General features: G+C 34.2%; 1 protein-coding gene across 1 annotated transcript in view; it reads right to left on the bottom strand.

The window, feature by feature from the left end:
- Window positions 1–26,902, bottom strand: part of chic (profilin chickadee) — a 36,012-nt gene extending 9,110 nt beyond the window's left edge. The window contains 1 exon segment of the mRNA XM_023156248.2: window positions 26,640–26,902. Coding sequence (XP_023012016.2) covers window positions 26,640–26,750 — 111 coding nt within the window. The 5' untranslated portion in view covers window positions 26,751–26,902.
- Between the last annotated feature and the right edge of the window lie 257 nt (window positions 26,903–27,159).

Raw genomic sequence — 27,159 nt, 5'->3', positions numbered from 1 at the left:
CACGATATTATGAGATATGTAGAGGAGGTGAATATAAATGAGACGATCAATGGAAAATGACTAGCAATAAAAATGTAAGCTGACAAAAATGTATTTCTAATTATAAAATCAGTAGACCATAAAATCAGAAGCAAAATTGAATCCCCACTGAGAGATGGACAGACAAAGATCGTACAGAGGAGAGAGATCTTAAAGAAAGAACTTGGAAGCTCTAATTGAGAAACTAGAATTTCCTGGAAAACCTATTACGAATTTATGTGATAGAACCGACCAATACTTGGAAATGCATTGTAAGATACTAAAAAAACACACTTTAATGTAATCTAAAGAAATGAACTTTAAATGTTCAAGCCCGTCTCGGATATACCTACACAGTAGGTTGAATGGAGTAATGCCTATCAGAAAGCAACTACTCCACTGGCTAATACCACGAACGACGTTGGATTATATCCTCGTCCACTGGATGTTCGCTCCAATTTAAGACGAGGAATGAAATACTCTGAAAGAATTTCGATTTTCAGTTATGGAATATCATTGACTTTAGGTGGATGATGGGCACTATCTTGCACCGACGATTGGCTAAGGAGCCAGAAACCCGTCAGCAATTGTGTCCGTTCCAAAATTGAAGGTCGACTCTTTCAGTTGTATTGCCAATTGCATATGCAGGAACTTTTCTGTGAAGATTCCTGCACTGACGCCTGTCGGATATAATCCAACGGCGTTCATGGTATTAGCCAGTGGGGTAGTTGTTTTCTGATAGGCATCAGTCCATTCAACGTACTGTGTACGTTTATCCAAGACGAGCTTGAACATTTAAAGTTCATTTCTTTAGATTTGTTTACTGCTTGTCTTCAAGCATAGCCCACTGACTAAAAAAAAAACACTTTAATGTGAGATTTACACTTGAAAGTTTACAAAACCGTGACACATGTTTCGCTTTACAATAGCATATTCGGGTAAAGTATTAGTTGTAGAAGTATTGAGCCACATTTTCCTCAATATCCGTCGATACATTCGGGGTTGATTTCTCATTCTCTACAGGCCTTTCAAAGCAAAAGTGAGAGCATTATAATAACTCATCAAGGATTTTTTTCATCGGGACTTTCATTCGGAACATAGAAAAGCACCTACACCCATTCGTCCTTCCGAAACCAGACTTCAGATTGCAGCCTCCAGACTGCAGCTGTGAAATTGCAACAAATAAGACATGCAAGGCTGTAAGTATCAGTATCACATCGACCGCTCGTGCAATCTCGGATTACTCGCCGATTCATAAAGGTCAATCGAATCATATGACCTTTGTCGCCGTCGCCACTTGTTTTCGAACCGGGGTCCCGCGGAAGCAACGACCTGGAAAATCCGTCTCTAACTTATAATTTACAACGAATTAATTTGATAGCTAGAGCGTGTGAAAAAGCTAACACTTCATACCTATAATTTTATCATAGAAATTTAGGTAAACGTCGCCAAGATGAGAAGCGGGTAGATTAACTAGAGATTAACCGAAATATTTTAATTACTGAAAAGAATATATAACTTAATATATTGATAGTTATCTGGTGAAGGTGTAGAATTTGTTTTGTCACATCAAGTTTCGTGACAGACCTTTTTAAACAAATAGTTACAATATTTTTTTATTAACCCAAAACCTCAGGTTTTCAACTTCAAAACTGACGAAATTCGATACAATCTTTAAACCCCTATTTCTTGTTTTCCCTCTTGGTGGTGAAATTCCTGATTCCCTTCCTTGATGCTTATTTACGCTATACAAAGAACTTACCTGCATATTTCAAGATTCCAGGTTCAGTAGCTTCGGCTGTACGTAAATATAAGAATGTCAGTCAATCAAAAGATACTCACTTATACAATATTGAACAGCATCAGCAAAAAAAACTGAAAGGATTAGAACGAAATACACTAGTAATACAACTGATCGTACTCCTATACTATTATTATAAATGCGTAAAATTTTTGAGGATGGATGAATGTAACGTATGTATTTACGTTTTATACTTTTTCAGCCTAACCAGCTCAACGTATTCAAATTTAAGTTTAGATGGATCATGACCTGGGTAGTTTCCATGGTAACGCGGGTAAAACAGCTTTTAACAGCTAGTATTGTATAAATGAGTACCTATTGATTGACTGACACTCTTATATTAACGTACAGACGAAGCTACTGAACCTAGAATCTTGAAATATGCAGGTAGGTTCTTTGTATAGCGTAACTAAACATCAAGAAAGGGAATCAGGAATTTCCACCCCCCAAGAGGGAAAAATATGAGTACATTGATTGTATTGAATTTCGTCGGAAACCTGAAGTCATGGGTTAATAACAAAAATATGATAACTGATCTGAAAATACAGTAACAAAAAAAATATGCCAACTGCACTAAGTAATGAATAGCTTCGAGAATCGAATTACGTTTCCTATAAAGAAATTTCGCAAAACGAAACGATGTCTGCCCTCACGCGTCTGCCCGCGTTCGGGTCGCTTTCTTGGCGATGGCGCTTCATTGCTTAGACCGCCCCTCTATCCTCGCGCATCGTCTTCCGTCGTTTTACAGTAGACGCGAGGCGTAATGGCTTACTGCGATGCGTCAAGTTAATCTTATCGTAATAACTTTCAAGCGATTCGTCCATATTACTTAATGTAAAAGACAAAGTTTACCTATATTAAAAACTAAAACGACAATTGTATCAAATTTTATAAGAATTTGACAGATATTTTAAAATGTGCATTGTAAAAAGAGTATCCAATTCAATGTTATTTATGGTTAAGTATTTGGTATGGCTATCACATAAGAAATAGATTTATGCTATCGCATACGTTGATTTAGAACTATTCAAGGTAACCAACCAATCTTACGGTACATTATCTTTATGTAACTCCAACGGTATAGGCAGCGCACGCCAAGATAGCTCTCAGGGAGCAAACATTTTTCTGACTAACTATTTATCGTTATATTATGACAAAAATTACACAAAACCTTTATAAATTGTAGCCTTAATGTTATTCTGATATATAAGCTGAATTTAATACAGTTTCATCTAAATCCGTTTAAGCGTGAAAGAGCCACAAACATACATACATTTATCCATCATCAAAAACTTTCACATTCATAATATTAGTATAGATATATGCTAAAAAATTAAATATCTATAATTACTATTCAGATTTTTTTGTGACAATGGACGGTTGATATCTTTTTTGATTTCCAATAAAAGTTTATGTTACAAAAACAGTCGAAATCAATTTTTTTTTTGAAGATACATTCAAAAAATAATTTTTAGCTTCTAGTCAATTTACTAAAAACTCGCTCGCCTAAACCGTGTGTTTTCGATCCAGGTCTTCTTCCGAGGCTGCCATAGCAAGTAAGGCCTTAAGACTTATGTGAAGTTTTCTTAGAATTATAGTACAAAGAACTGCTTTTTCTAAATTTATGACTACCTTGTAATGCTGCATATTTCAGTCATTTTTCACAGGGGTAGGTTCAAGAAAATAAAAATTCTGGTGTTCGCCAACATTTTCTCTAAAGGAGAGTGATGTCGTTCATTTTTTAATAAGGGATTAATATTTGAAAAAAAAATTAATCGTTCAATATCGAAGAAAAAGATCGCAGTTTATGGAAACCTTTGACATTTTTAAGTTTTTATTTTATCGGTTCCTCTATCCTTGCGTTTTTGCCAAAACGTTATCCTTTGCGAATTATTGACTGTTATTCCGAACATGAGAAATGATGACTCAATAGGACTAAGTCCAAATCACTCTTTTTCATCCATAAATCCATCTAGTAATCCAACAAATAACACGTAATATGTTTTCTTTTGATCATTACTTTGAATTATGGTCAAACGATCATCCAAAGCAAAACTATTATTGTTAAGGAGACATTGCTAAAAACTAAAATCATAAATCGATGTTTTTATTTTCATTTTGAGGTTAAGAAGACAAAATATATTTTGTTCCGCATGGAAAAGATTTCGAATCATTGTGTAAAGCGTATACAATAAAAGATGAATCGTTATAATGAAGCGTGTCATGTTCAAACGTTTAGTGTTTTAAAAAAAAACGTTTACGTTACCGGACTATTATCTAGTGAAAATTGTAATTGAATATTTTCATAATTTTGTCAAAATTGTTGCAGGTGTCAAAAGGCCTAATTTTTGTTACCAGTCATGAAAAGTTACAAACGTATTATGCCTATGCATTCAAGTCACGTGAGAACAAACTTCATAGATTTAGAAAATGTATTTAAACATAATCAACAGTATAATTATTGTCTTTTTTCTGTTTTGAATTAAGAATGCGAAGAAGATACGATTTCCAATTTTAAAAAATCGCACTTTGTAAACCGATTTGGAGGAAAATAAAGTGATATTTGAAATACCCTGTATTAAAGAAATGATAATCGTTACTTTGATGATGACATCTACTTCACCAGCAATAAAATTCAGATCGTTGAAGCAGCAACTCATTATAGTCATGTTTTTGAATGTATAAACCTGAAAAAAATTTTTTGGGAAAATCATCAACTTGGCACTGACTGAGCAGGGTGAACGTTTGGGCCATTTCAGTGACATAATATGAAATGGATGTTCCATTTAAAAATAATATTGTTTCGCTATTACGGAAAAATTGCTGATTTTTCATCAGCATTATAGATATAACGAGCAAATACACACATTATACAAATAACATAAAATGTAAACCATTTTAAATATCCCATGAAAATATTTGTCCCTAAAAGCCATTTGGCGACTTTGAAACCTGCGACCGCAATGACTCACCACAAAACGATCAACAAGCCTTTGCGTCATCAAAGTCGTGTGTAACTCGTTCCCTTGGCTCACTTACACCGGGTGTATATATGCCATATTAGTTTTAGATTTTTTATATATGGTATTGGCAGCATCTGGCATGCACATAATAGTCCAAAGAAAGTTCGTATTGCTTGTTCGTTTACCAGCAAGTTTCAACGAAGAGTTGAAAAAAAATGATGTTTTGTAAAAGCCATATTAGACGGTTACAAGATGAGCAATGGTTTGTTCAAAATATGAAGTCTGACTCACTGCCTGGAACTGTTAAACATCTTACTCATATATGATTAAGCCGTTTATTTTCAATGACGTATGAATTGATAAAAATTGCATTTTGGTATTTTGATATTATAATTTTTTATGAGAAAAAATTTTTTTCTGAAAATTATTGGATCACTAAACTAGTTAACTGAATATTTTTTTATATTTTAACGATAGGTCCGGTTAATGAACACCCTCTCATTTGGATAGGCGAATGTTCGAAATTACTTCGGTAGATATTACCGACTCTATATTGGATTCCACTTAAAAAAGGACACCCCTTTCTCTTGAATGGAAAACTTTTATCTCTGAAAAGAGTCGTTAATTTATTAGGTGAATTGATAATAAAAATTATACAGAAAAATAAAAGAATTCATTACAAAGTTTAAGAGGAAACAAACAGTATGTTGAATGTTTTTCTTTCATTTTGCTTTTTATTGAAACTTGTGAGAATGTTTAATAGAAACAAAGTTGTCATTATGGGTAAAAACACTTCAGGCTGTTGAATTTAATTCAATAAAATTTTCCAATTGAGATGAACGTGTAAAATAGAAGTTTCGAAAATAATTACTGGCATCTTAATCCACATTTTAACAATACGGTTCTACTACTCTTCTCGATAAAAAATATTGCTACGTAATGCTGTCCAGTTTGAAAAATTTGAGATATTTCGTAACAATTGCTTTTTGGATTGCATCTAATGTGCAAATATTTTTCTCTTCCAATAAAAAATATGTGAAACACGTATAACAAGTGCGTTTCCAGAAGGAGAAGGGGTATACAACATGAAAAGGGTCTTTGAGGATATACTGAAAACTCATTAATTTTGTTATATGATTCGAATAGATTTGATATTTATCTACTATTCTTCGAGCATGTCTCCCTATTTTTCAATTTGAAACTACTGCTTTACCATTTTAACGAGTATCTTCAATGATGTGCGTCCAATATGGATCAAACTGAATAAATGTTTCAGATAATTTTTCAACTAAAAACATTTAATAATTACACTTATTCGTACTATTCCAAAAAGCAATCGTTATACCACTTCTTAACGTCCATTCGGATTTTCCGTCTATTGCTTTATAACGAACTATATCAAATCATTATACAGCATTATCGCAGTAACAATAAAATTAAAATTAATTTATGTGCATTCCTTCAACTCTATTTATATCTAATGTATCACCATTCAGTTCTTTTCACAATATAAAACGTTAACCTCGAGTTTTGCATGAGACATTCTAATTTATTGAAGATATATCAAGTGCACGCATGCATATAATATTCAATTCATTTTCCAAAATATGGAGAAAATTAATGAATGCTAACTCGTACGTCGTAATCTTCATAGAGATGAGAGGCCAATAGAGGCATTCATTATTTTTTCTCTGAAAATTAGATTCTTTTTAGTTTCAATATAATATGGTTTGAATATTCAATGCTGCTTTCGGAGACCTGTTTTGTTACTATCTGTTACTGTACTAAACAACAGGCCTAATAGATATACATATTACTGGAGTTTTTCCCAACACCAAACCGTTATTTAACACCTCGACACATATTTCGATCACCAAGTGATCATCTTCAAGAGGAAGATCAAACAGTTTTTAGTTTGATCTTCCTATTGAAGATGATCACTTGGTGATCGAAACACGAGTCGAGGTGTTAAAATAACGGTTTGGTGTTGTGAAAAGGCGCCAATAATATTCATTACAACACACCTGCCGAAATACCATACGCCCGCCTGCCGTAAAAAGCCTTTTCACGGTAATGCGGGGCTTTGTCATGATGGACCTTTTTTCCCTAGCTGCACGTGGAACCCTATCTTGCAATGGAGTAACGGAAGAATCAGACTGTCCTCCCCTATAATATCGGATTCAGAGCAAGAACTTAGCCGTTCTCCAATTCTTAATCCTGTTGAAAACCCTAAGAGTTCATATGGTGCAGTCAGAAAGCAACGTAACATCTCATCAACAGCTGGATAACTTAATGGTTGAACCTAATGTATCGTCATGATTTACAGCAACATAAATATCTACCGATCAACTAGAATCTCTTCTGTATGCCATTATGACTTCCGTACAAGATTGTCCAGAAGATGGGCCACAGATAAGATTGCAGAGCAATACATTCCGTCCTGGATGGCTACAGGCTACAGGTTACATGAGAGGATCTGGATCACAAATGATCAGCCCCCTGACTGGTGGGTGTACTTAGTATCCTGCAACCATAGGAGAGTATCTCCCTGAAATGAATCACCTACTTCGCAAGGCACATTTGTGGTCCTGACGAAGGTAGCTGCAGACTGGCCTCCGATCAGATAATTACTTGACTGAGGAGCATGTCCCTTCGTCTATCAAGCTGGGGGTGGATTATTCTTCACAAAGAAATTTAAGTCCTGATAGAAGGGCACATGCGATCGGGTTAGGAACATTAATCAACAGTGACTGTAGCAAAATCTATGGCACGGTAACAGATCATGAAATTGGTCAATAATGAATATAAAGAGTGCTACAAAATACATCTGAACATCTGAAAAAAGTAATTCAACAGAGCAGTGATCGGCTCAGAAATATTACAGTTCTACTCTCTGAAAAGTCCATTGAGGGGAGATATGAACAGAATAGGTCTGTATAACGGCGGCCTTAGTAGCAGGCAATGCAGTAAAGTGACAAAGACGGCTCCTCCTCAAGTTTGCAAACAATTTATTGGCAACCCATGTTGCAGTGTTTTTCAGAGATATGGAAGAAATGGATGGAGGTCGCGGGGAATGTAGATGTCTTTCAACAACAAATGAATCATCTACTACAAAAAAACGAAATCCGTGTTGATAGGACGTGGTCGATAGGAATCTGTTGAATACAACTTGTCGACTGTTACTGCAGCAGACATTTTTAGTGGTGAATGTGAGAACGTAATATTCCGAAATTTTATCGTTTCTGCACTAGCATGCGAAACGTTATAGGTATTAAAAGTTCCTTTTGACCACTGCTTACCAGCGTGAGTCTTGCTGTGAAAGCCTATGTTCATATAATAATAAATCCACTATTTGACCATTATGAAAAAATACCCGTCATCATTGGTAGGATACTATCAAAAGGTTGACCTAATTTGTCGCTGAGGATTGATACCCATGTTTGATATATTACAGCCGGGGAGTTTTATAAAGGAAAAACCACCGGAAAACCCTATTATCAAGGCTAACGGAAGTGGAGATCAGAGTAAGACACGTGTCGTTGATACTCATGAAGCGAATCAAATTGAAATATAACAGCCGCAGACGTAAAACAATGTGCCCAAGTTAATGTCGAAAAAATTGATTTGCGCTCTGATAACGCTCATTCCAAAGACGATAAAAATTACTTTCATATAAGAGCAAGGCATTTTATAACAAAGTTTTTCGATATTGAACTTTTCATAGTTTAATTTAAACTTCATCTTTTCTAAAAAGTTTGCTGATGTACAATCAAAAAAGATGAATTTCAGATGAGTTTCATGTTAGGAATGCAGAAAATATATTCCAGAAGGAAAGTTAAAATTACAAAGAAGAAAAACCTTTTCAATTACCAAAGACGTGACCGAAGCTTCAGAATATTAAATTTTTAAATTTTCTATGAAACATATGGATGCTTTGTTAGATTACAGTGATTTTACTTACTGTTTAAAAAAAAAGTGTTTTTCCGTTAACCAGCTGTCGCACCCCTACGAACGACAACCCTCAGAAGTCGAAACTTGTGCGAGCTAAGGACTAACGGGGTCTTGCCTTTTCACGTGTGATTCTTAACACCTAACCTAACCTAACACTTACATTTATAAAAAAGTTTTGGCTCTCCATTTATCCGCTAGTAATTTGGTAATCCTCCAAAAGAACGAGAAATCCATATTCACCAATGTATCAATCAAAATAATTCTATATCTGTAGGAAGAAAGCAGTTGCTTAAACTTTTCCTTCCTATTTGTACGTGAAAGAAACTCCTGATGGTAAAAATCCATTTACAAAAAAAAATTCGTTGAAGTCAACTTTTTGTCTTCCTTTTCTGGAACTGTCTTATTTTTATATACTACCAAGAAGTGGGGAGCTAAAGCATATATTTTTCTAACACATGTCTCCACGAAAGTCACGTCGGTTGGTAGCCGGGCGGTTCGACGTGGATGCTTTGTTCACTCAGTCAATCGGTCGATATGTGAGTCGATGATTCAAGCTTCAGGCTGAATGCTCGATTTTCACTTGCAATCGTCCAACCCTTAGGTAGGAATAACACATTAAAAGGTAAGACCTCGTTAGTCCTTAGCTCGCACAAGTTCGTAGAGGTGCGATAGCTGGTTAATGGAAAAAACATATTGAAGTGCTGACACTACATGTCAAAACTGGGATTCAAGTTAATATACGACTTTAGCTTCGCAGAGGTATATAAATCATATATCGCGGTTTCATTCAGTGCAAAGTCAAGTCTTTCATTAAATCGATTCTATCATCAATCAATAATAACACGCTAAACCGTTTATCTTTATCGTTAATTTGAAAGGATTCCAATCGATAGAGAATTTTCAGGGTTATTCTGAAATGCTTGTTCTGACATCTTGCCAAATTAGATTTCACAAACATAATCTAAAAAGGATTTTCATTTCAACATTGTTTCGTTACTTTCAGGTTATTTTTAGAAAATATCCTAACTTTTTTGCACCCTTTCGTCACAGAAAATTCTGTTCCAAAATAACAAATGACAGTAGGAAGTGAAATAGACTTTGTTTCAAAATTTCAACACTTCAATTCCTTGAACAGTGCCATATTCCTTTATTTGATTTGGTTAGATTTCAATTTTTGTTTTGAAATTTTTTGTAAATATCTTTGAAAACAGAAATAGCTCAACTTGAGGATTTTTATTTTTAAATTTCGGAAAACTAATCTACCTAATCCATCATAAGTTCCAAGATGTATCTAAACAGAATACAACGTCTATTGCCGTGTCTAATTTTTCTTACATACTGAAAATGTAATAATGTTCATTAAAAAACGGTTGCCCTGAAAATGGTGAAACCTAATGAAAGAGCAGAATCAAAAATTTCATGCACAACCTATTGAAGAAAACAATTCATGTGATCAATTCCAAAGAAAGCTATTTGTCTTTTTCCAATTTGAGTTCGTCTTCAGAAAGCGAAAGCACGTTAAAACGTTATATTTTATTTGAACCGCAAGATAATTATTTCCAAGAGACATAGCACACAATTAACTGACTAGTTTGAAACGAACGAAGCGATAAATGAAAAGGCTAGACAAAAAAAGGCAGACAAGGAACGCAATTTATACCTAGATAACACCTTCAAATTTGAATTTATTATAAAATGACAAGGTCGCATTTATACATTATTTATTTATTTGGTGAGTTACAGGATTTTAATATATTAATTCATCTGATGCAGATGATATCAATTAAGATAATACCTTCCTTCGTATTACAGAGCCCGAACGCACGGTCTAATAGAATCTTGATGATTCCTTTTTTAGTCGATTGATGGTGGTTGTATTCGTGGTTCAGATACTGTCCCGTGTGAGTGGATTTCCGGTATACAGATGTTTCCCACTTAGTATCGGTCCTCTTCACCAATCTTCAACGGAATGGCTACTCGATGGTGGATCAGACTTTGGCTAAAAGACAGGAGCCTCGCAAGAAAGAGAAGCCGTCAAAACGAGTGCTTGCACTTTCCTGCATCAGAGGATTATCGGAAAGGATAAGAAAAATTGGATCCAAATACAACATCAGCACCTGCTTCAAATCCGGGAACACTATCCGTAGCAGCTTCACGAAAACCAGACCAACAAACACGGACTGTGATTCCAAGAATTAAATTTACCGAATGCCCTGTGAGTGTGGAAAATCCTATATCGGTGAAACTAAGAGGCCATTGAATGTTCGCATTGCCGACCACAAGAACACACACAGCGAGGAGAAACCAGCATAACAGGAATAGCAGAGCATGTTTGGATCCATCAACATAACATCAAGTGGTCCTAAGTTGAGATTATACACAGAGAGGAACATTGGTTCAGGAGGAAAATCAATGAAGCCGCATACATGTTGTCCAACAATGTATTCAGCCAAGCTAGCGTAGAGATACGCAACATATGGAAACCCATAATCATGCGAAAAATGGCCAACTCCCGCCAAACGGTCATCTCCCACTAATCCGGTGAACCGGAGATAAGTGAAAGTACTTGAATTGCTACACTAGTCATCTCTCGGAGGATTTAGTCCAGTCATAACCCGAATACGATTGTGGATACTAACAATCGAAACGTCGTGAAGTAACCACTATTATTCAATTTCAGATTTTTTTTTTCTTCTTTTTTTAGTTCTTTAAGGGATTTCAAATTATTTTATATGACACAATGGAAATGGAAGTACCAACTGGTATAATAGGTATTATTTCTTCTCATATTTCTGATATTTTCTATTATTTTCAAGGTTAAATTGAGAACCTCTGACGTGAAAGGAATATGTATATTGAAAACCCTTTTCCCACACCACAACAAAAATACCTTCTTGATAGGTCGAATAATTCGATCATTTTATGAAGTTTTGTTAATATATACCTTAAAATGTTTTTCTTCTTGATGAGTGAGATACAAATAATTTATTTATATTTCAAAATATTCTAACTCTTCAAGTTTTTAATCGGATTTTTTCGATATCACATAGCAGACAATACCTACTGGAGACTGAAATGAATTAATATTATAAAGATTAATACAAAGTAAAATTTTGACGACCCTTTTTTCCAAGCTGAGCGAGTAGGGACGCAACAGTGATATTTTTCATTCTGAAATTTTTATTTGTACTAGTTGTAAATTAGACTTTTTTTGCATCTGAGCAGGTGAAACGTATATTTAAAAGAACATGGAGAATGCTGTTTTTGAATGAAGAGATTAGGCTTTAGGGAAGGAACCAGCTGCATTTTGAAGTTCTAGCATTCTACACTTAGCTATGGTTACAAATTATTGACCGTGCTATAAACGGAACTAGATTGTCATTCCTACGCTTTACTCAAAATTTCTGAGGAAAATTAGTAACTTTAATGAAATGCGAAACAATCCCATAATAAGTAACACGAATAAGACTAATTATAATTCGGGGTAAATCATTTTGACTGGCTCCTAACGACAATATGATTCAATGAAGTGAGTCATCTACTAAATAAAAATTCCAAAACTGCGCGAAAATCTATTTGAATTCGGATGATTCATTCAACATATTCTAAGTATCTTGATTATATAATCATATTTCCTTTTGAATATTCCGTATCTGAATTCATTTGCCTAATTATCAACTGTCTATGGTAATGATTTGGTAGTATCTAAGAAATGTGTATCATAAACAAATTGGAAAACGTGTGAAGATAACAATAACAATTTAGAACTGTTAATGATATTCATTTAAATGCTTTTCGCACTAAACAAGGACATGCAGCAGCGATAGTAATGATAATCAGTATATTATTTATAATCTAAAACCTACAACTATTTTCACATTTGTATCGGACACATTGTAAGGTAGTTTTTTTTAATGTCAAAAACGCATTTGTTAATTTAATGCGCTTACGATCTATTCTGTGATGTATCATTAAATTTTTGTTAAATGTTATCACGCATTAAGTGTCAAAACGATTAGAGCTGGTCCAATTACTATTTATATTCAATACTCATTCTGTATTCGCCAACTACAAAATGGCGGAACATTTAATAATTTCCTGAAGACAAACACATTAATATCGATATTTCTAGAAATATTCCTTTTTATCTGCCATATGGCAATTCGAACAACACAATAAGGTTTGTTAGGTTATTTTTTGTTTATAAAAACGACAAAAAATGTCATTACGACAATGAAGATCATCGTTCAGTTAGAATATATATTTACATTTAGTTTTCGTTTTACTAGTAGAAAGGTACCACGTCAACAATCTCTAAAATAGTCAATTCTCGTCTATTGAAACAAATTTTTTTTATTTATTTGTAAAAAATATTTGAGGGAACTTGTATCCAAATTCACAACTACGGTAGTGTACACATAACAAAAAGCCACCAGGTCATCCGTCCATTCCGGAAGAAAACAGCAAGTGCAAATTTGATGAGATGGTAGTAAATCCTGAACAGTCTACTTATTCCGTCGCGAATGTTTGTGAGATGTCTCCTTCTACTATGTGGAGACTTTTGAAGAGGAATAGGTATCATCCAAACAAAAAATGGTATATCAATTAACTGAAGATGACCCTGATCGAAGAACAGAATTCTGCGAAATCATGATGGTACTCATTGCAAGACACCCTACCTATCTCCACAATATTTGTTTTAGTGACGAATGTACATTATTTCAAATGGCAATGTTCACTGAAAAAATTGCCGTTATTGGAGTGACACCAACCCTCACGTTTTCCGGGAAACACAAACCCAATATCCAGAAAAAATTAACGTTTGGGCAAGAATATTGGGAAACCATATTGAAAGACCTCTATTTATTGATCAAAATTCAACAGGGGAACTGTATTTGAATATGCTGGAAACTACTGTTGACCCTCTCATCATTGAAATCGTCGAAGCGAATCCTAATGAATTCGATATGGATATTGTATTCCAACAAGATGGAGCACCACCACATTACTCCAGACAAGTAAGAAAATATTTGGATAATATTTTTCCTGGACGTTGGATTGGCCCGTCGAGGTCCTACAGGATGGCCAGCTCGCTCGCTAGATTTGACACCTTTGGACTTTTTTATGGGGCTATTTGAAGCAAAAAGTGAACGAAACTGAACCTGGATATACGGCAGAGAATAATAAATATTTGTAGAGATATGGGCGTTACTGCGTTCGAAAATGTTCGGCGTAAAATATCGGATAGGCTGTTTATACATTAAGAAGTTCAAGGCAACCATTTCGAGCATCTTCGGAACTGACCTCCCTCATATTATGTAGTAAAATGTTAAATGTATTCAGACAATTATTAAAAGTTCCGCCATTTTGTAGTACTTGAAGATATTGACATTATATTCTAGGGTTGTGAAGCATTTGTCAGGAGCTTCAAAAAATGTGTTACAAGACCCCCCCCTTTCCATTTAATTTTTTTCCTAGATGATACCCAGTCACCATCTTGAAAGTTTCATCTGTCAATTTCACTTCAAAATAAAGTAATTTCATTATCACAAATTTCTATTTTTTGAGTTGACCCGTTCAAAAAATGAAAGGGGGGGACATTAAAGAAAAGCACTGTATAAAATTTAGTTTTGAATATGAATAATTGAAATTGATGTTTTTCCATACTCTAAATCTTTCGAAAATAATGGAAAACTAGCTCATAATGGTTTGAAATTTCACTTTTCGAACTATTTTTGTTTCATACTGCTTTGCCTAGCAATTCGCACGTTGCGTACCTATTTCAATTTCGTGACTAGATATATGAAACATATAGATAAATTCATAAAAACAGTTTTGTAAAAGTTTTTTTTTCAATTCTCCCTCGAATTTTTTCAATTATAGTGTTTTCAGTTGATAAGAAGAAGATAAGAATAAATAGCATGGAAAAATATGAAACCCTGAGAGGTACAAAGTAGGTTATATTAAAAAAAGTTGCAGTCTTTAGAGTTCCTTTCAATGACGTTCCAAAATTTAGAAAACTCATAGATCGTCGTGATACATCTGTGAAGATGTCGTCAAAAAAGCCAATATATTTCCGGTGATTCTTTTTTCCAGTCCATATAAAAATTTCAAATTGATGGTGGTTTCTCAGAGACGAAACGTCGGATTGAAAATCTGTAAACGCCATTTGGTATAGTTCAACAAGTAGGAATGAGAACTAATAGGAATTTCCTAAATTTTAACACGTCATTCATTTGAATGGGCAACTCAATAGTTTCGGATTTTCCTATGCTGGCCCTCCTAATCTTGGACACAGCGTACTGACCTAAAACGGATTATTACATTTCAAGTAATCCAGATTAGATACAAAAAATTCAATGTTTGCCACTGATTTATATAACATAGCTGCAACAAAATCACAGTTTATGATCTCGTGTTAGGGTTGACAATCTCAAACATCCACAACAAACATCTGATTAACGTCACCAGTCATGTGAAACAACGTAAATGATTTTGTTTGAGAGTTTTTTATCATATTAATCACGTATTGATTCTATCGACAAGTATTGATGACAGTGAATCGATTTGATGCAATTTTTTTAAAACCATCGAGTATCGAATCGGCATTTGAAAAAAAAACGTAAGAAGTGGGTACTGGCAGCTTAGTTTGGAAACATTTTAGATATCTGCACTTTGCAAGAGTGAATTTTATTTTAGTAGAAATCATAGCAACCGGGCACCTATTTACACGTTGCCAAGTGCATAACTACGAAAAGCCTCTGGATTGATTTCAACAACTCATGGTCTGCTCCTGAAGAATATTCAAAAGAATTTTGTGTTTTCACATTCCGATAGGTTGATTTGTTTGAATTATAGTTTATTAACACAACACCAGACCTCAACATTTGTAGTAGAAGATAATTTTGCACGAATTTTGCTTAGAAAAGTTTGAAGTTTCGTTCGAATACTGCAACAGATATATGGGTAGCTTCTCTGCTATATTAGTTGAATAAAATTAAACCGTCACATCAATTACATAATTGTCTACAAATAATATGAACTAGGTACGTCAAACCATAATTTCGATACATTTAAAACTTAAAACAAAAAATTATTATCAGTCACTGAACAAAACTAGAAAAATTAAATGCAAAATGAATTCGTTAATAAATGACCAAATTACTAACCAGAATTGTGCTGCTTGTCAAATGATAAGATAAACCTTGTGAGTCAAACAACTGATTATTTCGGTTCATAGATTCCAGCAACCATTTATCAAATTCCATATTAATTTATTAATTAGATGACTAATTTGATTAGTGTGCAATGTCCATGACAATCACAGATACTTGTATACATAAAGAAAGGAAGCTTATCTAAAAATATAGATTTATATTACCGTGCGAGTAAATGAGAAAAAAAACGAAGTAACATTGTGAATGCTTTGGTATTATTGCCGTTTTTTGTTATTTGGATTTGGTTGCTAAGAAAATTGGTCAACTCGTAACACTTGATTGTGAAATTTCCACAGAATACTCCACAACGCGTGTTTCAATGCTTCACAAAAGCGCAACACGTGTTTCAGGCTATGTCTTTTATTGGAGCACGTGTTGGGGTTTTGTAAAGTGTTCATTGAAAATCTCACAATGAAGAGTCGCACTTGAATAAATTCGGTCGAAATTAAAAAAAAAATATTTTCACTACTAATATGTGTTCAATAATTTAACCTTTGAATGACAAAAGCCTGAAGTGTACCTACCTACGTTTCTGTTTTGTAACAAATATATAGTGAACATATATTCTTATATTTTTTACCGAATCGGAATAAAACTACTCCATCTGAAACTACTAAACAAGAATCCAAAATTGAACACGTTACTTTCATATCGGCTATGTACGAAATAGCAATTAAGGCCGGTTTAATTAATATTGTTTCACGAGTTTGCCCACTCGAATGCAACACCGGTAAAAACTACCATAATTACTGAAGCATTTTTAATCGACACGATATTATTAGGCGCGTTATATACAGTAATTAATGATTGTAAAACGACCTTCCGCAAATTTCACTTTTTATCAAATGATCAAGCAATTCTCTCGACTCCCAGGTTCGAATTCGAGAAAAGTTTCATAAAATAAACAACATTCTTACAGTTTGGCACATAGTGGATTAACTTACGAAAACTTTGCATCCAATTAATTAATACTGAATACGTTATGATTTATTCATTTGAAAAAATTAAAATTGGATTGTTACATTCTTAGGATTCTATTCGAGCACCACAACGAAATTAAAATGAGCCAATGATTAGTTATCTAACGAAACACACTTTTCACGGACATAATTCGAATTATTACAGTTATCATTTCAAAACTGTCATCACTTCAGGTAAATTAATATTTGCATTATATTTTCCAAATATCTAGTAAATAATATATATCTATCTACTGCCCTTCTAATATAAAACACATTTCACGTAACATTCGAAAGAAAAAAATACACATCTCTCTATAAAAATTATACCAGTATCCATTTCCTCTTGATGGCCAGACAAATGCCCAAGTGCCAAAGAAAAATTATTTGAAGTTCCACCCCCTAGAAATATTCTATTGCTAGATGAGATCTCCTAGTGATGAACTCTTCACAATATTACCTACAGCTATATTTTCATATAAAGCGAGGCTTTATGGCTATGTTAAAACAACAATTTATTTATGCCAATAGATCCATATTTACAAAAAAAAAATTATTTCAGAAATTGTTTTAATAAAATGTTTCATGAAAAAGGAAGAAAAGACGTAAAACCTGTAAAAACTGAAAGATTTCAAAATTATAAAGATTTCGATTTGGTTGTCAATTCAACGGTTAAGTTAGCAGAAGCTACAAAACTACAAGTAGAAATTCATTGACAAATAGAAACAGAAGCCTAATGTGTTTATGTCTCGCTCTCTTGAAAAATACCTCCAAAACAAGTACTTTTCCCAATCACCAGAAAGGCAATACTCTTCTAAACGCGCGATCAACCAACCAATGAAGAGGAAGCATATTCATATCCTGAAGACGCCAACTTGGTTGGTGAAACGCGCGTTGAGAAGAGTATTGCATTTCTGGTGGCATATTTGCTTACACACTTGATAATAGTAAAATGAAAGCAATATAATGAACGTGGAAAATATTTTTATGAATTTTCAGCCGATTGTTCCCTATGCATCAAAAGGGAAAAACAGTTGCCCTCTATAGTAGAATTTTCGATTTTTCTCACTTTGATTATACTTCATTTCCAAATGGTCTTTGACTGACCTCTTCAATCAACATGCTCCTATCAAATCTGTCAGAATAATTAAAAATCCCGCACTTTGGCTATGTGGTAATTCAAAACTTATGATAAATGAAGCTGAGGTATAAAGCTTTTTCTGAATACAAAAAATTAATCTGAAATGTCCTAAGCGTACTATAAAGTTTTGCGTAATCTTGTGCATAACAATAAAAGCTTACTTGAAGTTCAAGGCAAAGGAACAGTCCAACAAATTTTAGAAAGCCCCGGTTTGCCTAAATATTAAATGAACCGAACCAAATATGACAATGGGAAATGTTCCTACTCACGAAAATCAAGTAGTTTTCATAAAAGAGCTCTAAAACAACGCATTTTAAACTTATCATTTCAACCATTCTCTTTAAAAAATTATTTAAATACTTAAAAAAGAGGAATGAAATAATGCATTCTACATTTAAAGGGATTCGTTTCTATTTCACTATTTGACAACATCGGTTATAGCTAATAAAGGACAATGAATCTGTTCTGTATGAGACAAACAAAGATGACATATTTCAGAGGCGCTGTTCTGTTTACTTATATTCCGAGTTCCGAGACATAATGTGACATATGACATTTTGTGCACCTAACCTATCGTCCTCTCTATAAATAAATAACAAAACAACTGTTGTTTATGTGGCTTGTGGAGGTGGTATTGACCTATAATTTATATTTTGCCTTAATTGTTGATTTCTAAAGATAATTTTCCTTTTTTAAAGTAGAATATCTAGTACGTATAAATTATTTCAACTTGATATAGGCGATGTTGCCAATATGTGAAACAAATCCCTTTAAAAATTAAAACCCAACATTTGAAACATCAATTTGAATACTTTTCGAAGTGAATTTGAAAAACTCCATGAATTAAACTCAACTTTATTTTGTTCAAACTTGCATTTGCTCTAATAACCCAAATTGAGGAACGTTCCCCATCCTAATCTTCTGAATGATTATTTCATTGACAGTGTGTATTTAGATTTAGACAACGAGTTTAAAATTTCTGCACATGTATACCATTTGCTTGAAAAATATTACGCCAAACTAAATGGAAATTCAACCTGTGTGACTCTTTAATTTCATAAAGTCTTGTTTACTCTGATATTGTCTACTGTCCGGTGCTAACAGTAAGAGATAAGTACAGCCTACAGAAAATTCAGAACTCCTGTATTACTGGTATTAAATCCATGGGATTTCAAATCATATATCTATGAGACAATGGAAGTCCGAACTAGTGAAATTCATCATGAAACATTGTGAATCACCTTCAAACAAAATATGACTTTTAGTTAACCCTAACCTTCAAAAGACGTGTACAAATTTCACAGCTGTCGGACTACTAGTTTGTGGGATGGAACATCGTGAGTGAAGCAACTTTTGTTAGATTCAAGAAAATGGTTAAAAAGGAATTTCAAGTGTTAATAAAGCATTGCTTTTGGGCGGAGCAAAATTGTGTTGAAACCAAGGCTTTGACTTGATAAACTTGATTATTCGGACTTCGCCCCAGGAAAATCAATCGTTGAGAAGTTTAAACGAGGTGACATGAGCGAGGTGACGATACACGCAGTGGACGCCTCAAAGACGCTGTTACCGACGAATACATAAAATAAACCACAAAATAATTTTGAATGACAGCAAAGTGAGGTTGTTGGCGTTAGCTGAGGCTCTAAAAATATCAAAGAGACGTTTTGGACATATCGTGCATCAATATTTGGGTATGCGAAAGCTCTGTTCAAAGTGGGTGCCGCGCGAGCTCACAATTGACCAAAAACAACAACGAACTGATGATTCTGGGCAGTGTTTGAAGCTGTTCCACCATAAAAAAACCCGAATTTATGCGTCAATATGTCACAATGGATGAAACATGTCTGTATAATTTCACGCCAGAAACAAAACGATCGTCATCTGAATGGTCTGCACGTGGTGAACAGACTCCAAAGCGGACAAAGACGCAACAGTCGGCTGGCCAAGGTTACGGTATCATTATTTTGGGATGCTCATGGTATAATATTCATCGACTATCTTTAAAAGGGAAAAAACAATAAACGACTATTGCGACTATTGCATAGCGTTATTGGACCGTTTGAAGGACGAAATTCAGAAAAACGGACCCAATTGAAGAAAAAGTGCTGTTTCATCAAAACAATGCACCGTGTCACAAATCAATGAAAATGATGGCAAAATTGCATGAATTGGGCTTCGAGTTGCTTCCGCGCCCACCGTACTCACCAGATCTGAACCCCTGCGGCTTTTTCCTGTTCTCAAAGCTCAAGAGAACACTCGCTGGAACGAAATTTAGTGCCGATGAGGTAACCGTCGAAACTGAAATCTATTTGTGGGAGATAAAGACAAATGGTACCTACTGTAAAAATGGTATCGAAAAATTGTATGACCATAATCGTTGTACCGCCCTAGAAGGAAACTGTATTGAATAAAATTTAAAAAAAAATATCAATGTTAGCCTACGAACTTTTCAGCCCAACTGTTGAATATATTTTGAAAAAAAAAATTATTACTATAGGAAAATTCGTGAAATCAATCATTTTTTTTCTATAAAAATTACGCTATTTCGCGCTCCAGCTCGTTTCACGTCAAACTATTGTTGGAGATACACGTAAATAATTATAATAATAGTATTGCGTTGACATGTGAACTTTATATGTCTATCTCTATCTGTCTATCTATTTTTTTTTTGGAAGGAGGAGAGGAAATCCTCATGGACTCTGTGCCGGATTCCTACCGACTAAAACCCCTCCCTCGTTGCTCAGCAATACGTACCGGAAACCGCTCTCGCATTATTTCGATACATGCCCTAGGGAGTGTTTGTGTGAAACACTAAAAGTAAATTTAAGAACTATAGGACGTTTACATATACATTTAAAGAAAATAGCAGTTATTATCACGAACTTTTGGCAGCTAACTATCACATTTGGTCATCGATTTGTGCTCCGACTGATCTCAAGTTTCCTTGAGCTTATTACTAGAATTTCTCGTCACCTGCTCTCTCTTTCCTTAGTTTTTATGATTTCTCTTATCGTCATATAGGTTTTATTCCAAGTCTCTTCGACACGTAAGGGACTTTCCATCATATTTTCGGCATTGAATATGGTGTTTGTTTCACGTGCATACAGATAAAAAGGGTGTGTTCTACGTCGTCGTCTGCATTGCAGTAAAACCTGGAGATTCTACTCTTCTGCGGTTATATAGGTACCTAGGAAAACAACCGTGCCCCGACAGTGCCTGGGTGAGGCAATAGTCTACCTCTCCGTAGGTTCGATTCAACCAACTCTCTATCACAGTTGATCGGTGTGTCCATCTACCGTATTGACCGCTATCTCATTTTCGTGGCCAGTTATTCATCAAATTTTGTCTAGCGATTCAACTATATATCTATCGCACACCCTTGTTTTCGCACCGAGTCGATTGTCGATATCCCACCGGCCATGTCTCATTCTGTGTAGTTTATCATTTGTCATTAAGTCACGCAAGAATAATTATCGAAAACCATCTTCAGTCCCCCTGTAACTGTTAGGTATTCGAGAATAACAGTTTGTATCAAGCGTCAACCACCATCAACATTCAAGTCTTATCTTTCATCGAGGGATAACAAACGGCCTTCTCTCCCGAAGTACACCCCTGATATCCAGTCTGGCCTTCTCTATCTAAACGCGTCCGCAATATGCTGCTACCTGGGGTGCATCCACCCCCTCGTTACGCCAACAAAACCCGACACCGTCCGCCTGCAGACAGACGAGGGCGCGCCCTTCAAAGTACCTCTCACGTCGACGACGACAATAACCATTTGCTGCTGCCGTTGGAAAAGATAAGCGATCTTCATAGTCACGGGTCGGCCACATGTCAGTTATAGGTTCGGTTTCTATCCAACTGTGGAGGTCTGGGTCCTGGTCAACAAAAAGATACTACCCATAACGATAAATCGAAATATATTCGATTCGAAAGAAAAGGGAAAGGGCTTGTTCACAACAATATCATTTGATATCATTGAATGCTTGCTCCTATTGATATTAATTTATCATTGATATTAATTTAGTGTATTAAGTACCACTGAATGTGAAAAGTTAGAACTTCCACTCTAAAATGGTGTTAACAGATTCCAAATCTATGGAAGAATTCAACTATTGAATTAGTTGAAACAGGTAATGCATTAAAGTGGAAAAATGAATAGCAAAATTATAAAAGTGAAATAAAAGCGCAATTTAATTTATTCTTTTAGTAATTCGAAGGGAATTTCATTATCTTTTTCAAGTTTTCTATATTCTTCAATAGATTTCGAATCTGTTTACATCATTTTAGATGGTGAGAGTTCGAACTTATAACATTCATCAAGAAACATTGTCAACCATTGAATAAAAATCATTCTTCGTGGAGAAGATCAAAAGTTTTTTATCCATCTTCCACAATCTGAAAGAAATTAAAATTGTAATGGAGAAACATTACATATAGGAGCAGAAAAGGCAAACCTTTTAGTTCAATCCGATAAGTTGCTGCGTTAATTCAAGGAATTTTACGCAAAAAAAATCTATTCATTAGTAAATGTAACTTGCAATTTTCTCCTTTGATTCGTTTTATTTTCAAACTACTTCAACAGATGCCAAAGGAGTTTAAAATGTCAGACCAAAAGGAGAAAATCACTCGAAAAATCGATGAAAATTGTAAACCACTTTTGAAATTGATATTATTAGTAAAACTCCCAGGCTAACCAAAGGAACTGGAGAAAATGAAGGAACAAAATTTATCAATTGTTGCTATATTTTGATATCGAATCGACATAAAGAAGCAATGTAATAAAATCTGCGTTGAGAAAAAATTAGCAAATTGGCGGATACGGCACGAATTCTCGATAAAGAAAAACAGTGATATCATTACAGTGTGTTCTAGATTTCAAATTTCTCATTTTTTTTTAATAAATTGAAATTCTTAAACGTAAACTGGTAATATAAAAATTTAATATTGTAAAGTATGCTTTTACTTCCTCTAAAATAGAAAAAAATAATTTGATTTCAAAAAACATCGATTCAAAGAAATCAATTTAGTTTTCAAAAAATCCTATGTATAGTTTTTATTAGATTTCCAAATCGTTACTTATTTCCACCTTTTCGAATTATCGAATTCATTCTCCTACAACAAACCATACTCCTATTAAACTAACATCAGAACCACTCTAGAACTAAATTCTTATTTTTAGGCCATATAATAAATACATTTAAGCCAACCTTCAGTTATTCAGGCAAACTTTTTGCCTGAAGTATTGAATAAATCTCTATCTTAATTTTATTCAAACGCAGTAATATTTCACAATCTATTTGCTTCAAAAAGTTTGTGATTTTCGATAATAACGTTCAGATAAATTTTGCCCCCCATTCTCGAATGTTTTACTATTCATTAAAGGGCAGTATCATCTGTCGAATCCGACTACTTTTTGTAGACCGCAAGCCAGGTCCATTGATACCTCTTAAAAATGAATGATTTTCATAGTCCTAAAGTAGAAAATGGCTTTCAAGCCTTATGACATCGGTTAAAAGTATTGTATTTGAATTGAATGAAATATTTAAAGTAAAAAGCAAAAAAAAAGTTTTCCCAAAAATTAATTTCTACAAAAAAAACTTTCCTTTTATATTTGATACACAGTGAAAATTCTGGCGAGTGAAAATATTTGCCGGTTTCTGGCTTTTTCCAAAAAGGGTGTTTTTATATCTGTCTCCCGGAGATTGTTGAGTGTTGTTTTTAACATGCATATCTATTAATAAACTGTTGACGAAGTCGATAAGTCTTCGGGTCTATCTAATCTCTTCGTTTCGCCGAAAAACAACTTATGACTGGATTATATTGTTTGTGTCGTTTCCAAGAGCTGATTATATATCGACCGTTTCAAGGTCGATACATGATCTGTACCAGTATCATATAGACCTCAGAAAAACATTAAATAAAGAATCATGAAGAGTAATTAACGTTTAGTACTTCGATTCGTATTTTGCAATTCAATATACACGTTAAATAAATTAACAATATTGAAATTTTAGAAATACGTCTATTTTTAATCTTAAGCTGACATTTTTTTAAGCATAATCTCATACATACCTCCCTATCTAGAGTGACAACACGCGCTTTTTAAATTTTTCTGAATTTTATCGAAAAATATTATAATTCTGGACAATAGTGGTTGTGATAAAATTATTTCAACACATTTTTTGTCGTGTTTGCGGTGATTTGAATAATGTCTTAAATGAATTCTCTTTTAAAACATGAAAGTCATTTAATGTATTAGAGTAGACTTTAGATTTCAAATAATCTCAAAAATTGTCAAGTGGAGTGAAATCTGGAGAATGGGCAGACCACTTAATTTCCATGCGTCTATCAATCCATATTTTAAGAAAAACTTGATCGAGATAGGTTCTTACTTCCAATGCAAAACGTAGTGTCATTCAGTACTGCTGATTCCAAATTTAAATTGTATTGTCATCATCATCTTTTAAAAGTATTGTAAACTCTGGAAGTAAGAAATATTACAAAAAAAAACAAGTTAATGTGGTATCAAAAAATATGTCCCCATTTTTTTAGTTCATAATTCCATCTCAGAATTTGTTCTGTGGGAGAAAAATTGCTCGGACTGCTTACCATTGCTTAAAATCGAATATTAAGAGCACACGCCCAACATTTTCAAACTATATGAATTATTCACAAAAATCCGTTTTTCTCTTCATGACATTTGCTTAAGGAGTTATTCAATATTTTCCAAATTTTTTACATCAGGAATCGATTGTTCGAAGTTGTTTCAAGGCAGAATGTTCTACAGGGGTGTAAAATGAAAATATTTTTCGTATTTTTCTTTGTTGAAGTTATCTATTATTCCCTGCACTTAAGCGGACTATATTTAATTTATTAATTGTTTTTTTTGGAATCCCACTGACTTTTTGCCCAAAATATTCACATCACCTTTTAAACATCATTCTTTTTTTTTAATATATGGTAGTCTTTAGAGGATTTGACATGAAAGATTGAACCCTAGATTTTGAAAATGTGCCTACTCGTTAAACTCATTCAAAGTTAGCGAACCAGAGCAAAATCAGTGAATATTTTGTAATTGTCAGTGCATGAAAATAAAGTGATTATGAAAGCAATCTGCGGAAAAGTGAAAAAAGAAAGTATTAGTAAAATAGTTTTAGATTCTCAAGATAATGAAAGAATATGATTGATTATATTGTAATTACATTCTTGATGCTAAAGCATTTAGTGTACCATCCGAGGTACCTACTATCCACACCCTGTAACCGTCAACCGGTTATGAATTTTAAGTTTACACGGCAGGCAGTAACAGGAAATAAATTTGATATTGTCGAAGAAAAAGATAAAACAAAACATTATTGTCTGAAAAGATAAATACAAAAATATCGATTGATAAGCAAAGGTTAAGGCTACTCAGACAGCTCATTGACCATACCAAATGGATCAATAACAAAATGTTCCTACTCACTCATTGTCCTGCACTTGCAGCCAGACCCTCGTGAAGTGCCGAGTGGAGATCCTTTGTCATCGAATAGGGTGAATTTTCAACCCACATACCTACCTGAATGATTTGCTACAGAGGGATGGTAAATACATCAAAATCGAACTATTTTTCATGTGAGGTCAGTTTAGGCCCGGTACGTGCAGCCTAAATTAACATTACCATCAGTATTAAATTTAGGAAAAAAACTGGCAATTGAAGTTTTTTCCACCCATCATGTTAGTAGTAATCTTCTTCAATTTGAACTAAATAATTACAATTTAGTTTGCATATAGCCACCCTTAGTTTAATGGTATCTGTTACCACCTACTTGATGAAAATATCAAGACACACTCTAGAAGAGAGTATACCTATGTAGACGAATTTGGTCAAGACGACTTTGAATCCAGTATATCGACATCTGCAGGAATTTAGCGAGCTTCAAAAGTTCAAAACTGGTTCTAGTATTCCGTTACTCAACCAACCTACATACTTGTACATATCTCTTTTAAAAATATCCACGAATGCACGACTGAGGCGAATTCTTGCTGAAAACCAATCAGTCTAGGTCTAGGTTCATTAGTCACATTTTTCCTTGCACCTCAGAAACCTAAACTGATATGAACAGATACTGTAGATAAAAATAACAATAGAATTTTTTATGGAGATACAATATTTGCACATGATCTGCTGACTAGGTATATGAATTGCTTTCTAGTGCATGGCTTTGATATATCAGCTGAATATAAGGCCGATAGCGACAAATTTTGTCGCGACCGCAACTTGTACTCTACACGTCGCATTCGCAGGCAGCCATCTTGGATTTTTAACCGGCTATATTTGTCAAAGTACTGTGAAAAAACAAAGAAATTCGTCATGAATCAAGTTACTGCTCCATTAACAATCTTCAAAGTGCAACTCGCACCTTAGAACAGTTGATTTCAGTCAATTGTACTCATTCAGAAGTATCAAAAAATTAAAATGTGGCCAAGCCCTAAAGTTCTTTTGTTTGCCAAAAATTGATCGGACTCTGATTTTCGTGACAGAAACGAAAAATTCCCTTTATTTTCCTACGAACTCACTGAAGAATCCTTCCAATAGGTACTTACCTCAAAATTTTCTGATTTGGCCCACACATTTCCATCGTGCCCCGCAATTGCGGCTTTAGTAACGCATCTTGAAGCCAAGAGTTGTTTGTCTACATAATCCTGCCAGCTCATGTTGATTAAAATTTAGTTAAAATCACTGCACACACGGGGAGCTACCCACTAAAAAATTGGACAACTGAAGCACTTGCCGCACGACCAACTGAAGCCGAATACTTTTGTCTGGCAGGGTAGGTAAGACAGTAGTGGCAGCGGAAACTCAGCTTGACAGCTGCGACTGCGCTTTGGAATGAGCTGAAACACGGCCAACTTTTGAAAGAATTTTTCGTGGCGGGATCTTTGAAATCATTGCAATTCTTCAAATTAAACTTTTGAAACAAAAATTTCTCTTCAAGTGGTTTATATTTCTAATGATTTTTCGAAAGTTGCCATTATACATAACCTTCAACTCGATTGATTACAATTTTACATTAGTACCTAACTATCTTTGTATAAATCTTGTTCAAAATTCATCTAAGTAACC

This window comes from Leptinotarsa decemlineata, unplaced genomic scaffold, assembly GCF_025532065.1.
Source record: "Leptinotarsa decemlineata unplaced genomic scaffold, Ldec_3_MD MMD2_tig00000505_RagTag_RagTag, whole genome shotgun sequence".
Taxonomy (NCBI): Eukaryota; Metazoa; Arthropoda; class Insecta; order Coleoptera; family Chrysomelidae; genus Leptinotarsa; species Leptinotarsa decemlineata.
This window is presented reverse-complemented; position numbering and strand designations above follow the sequence as displayed.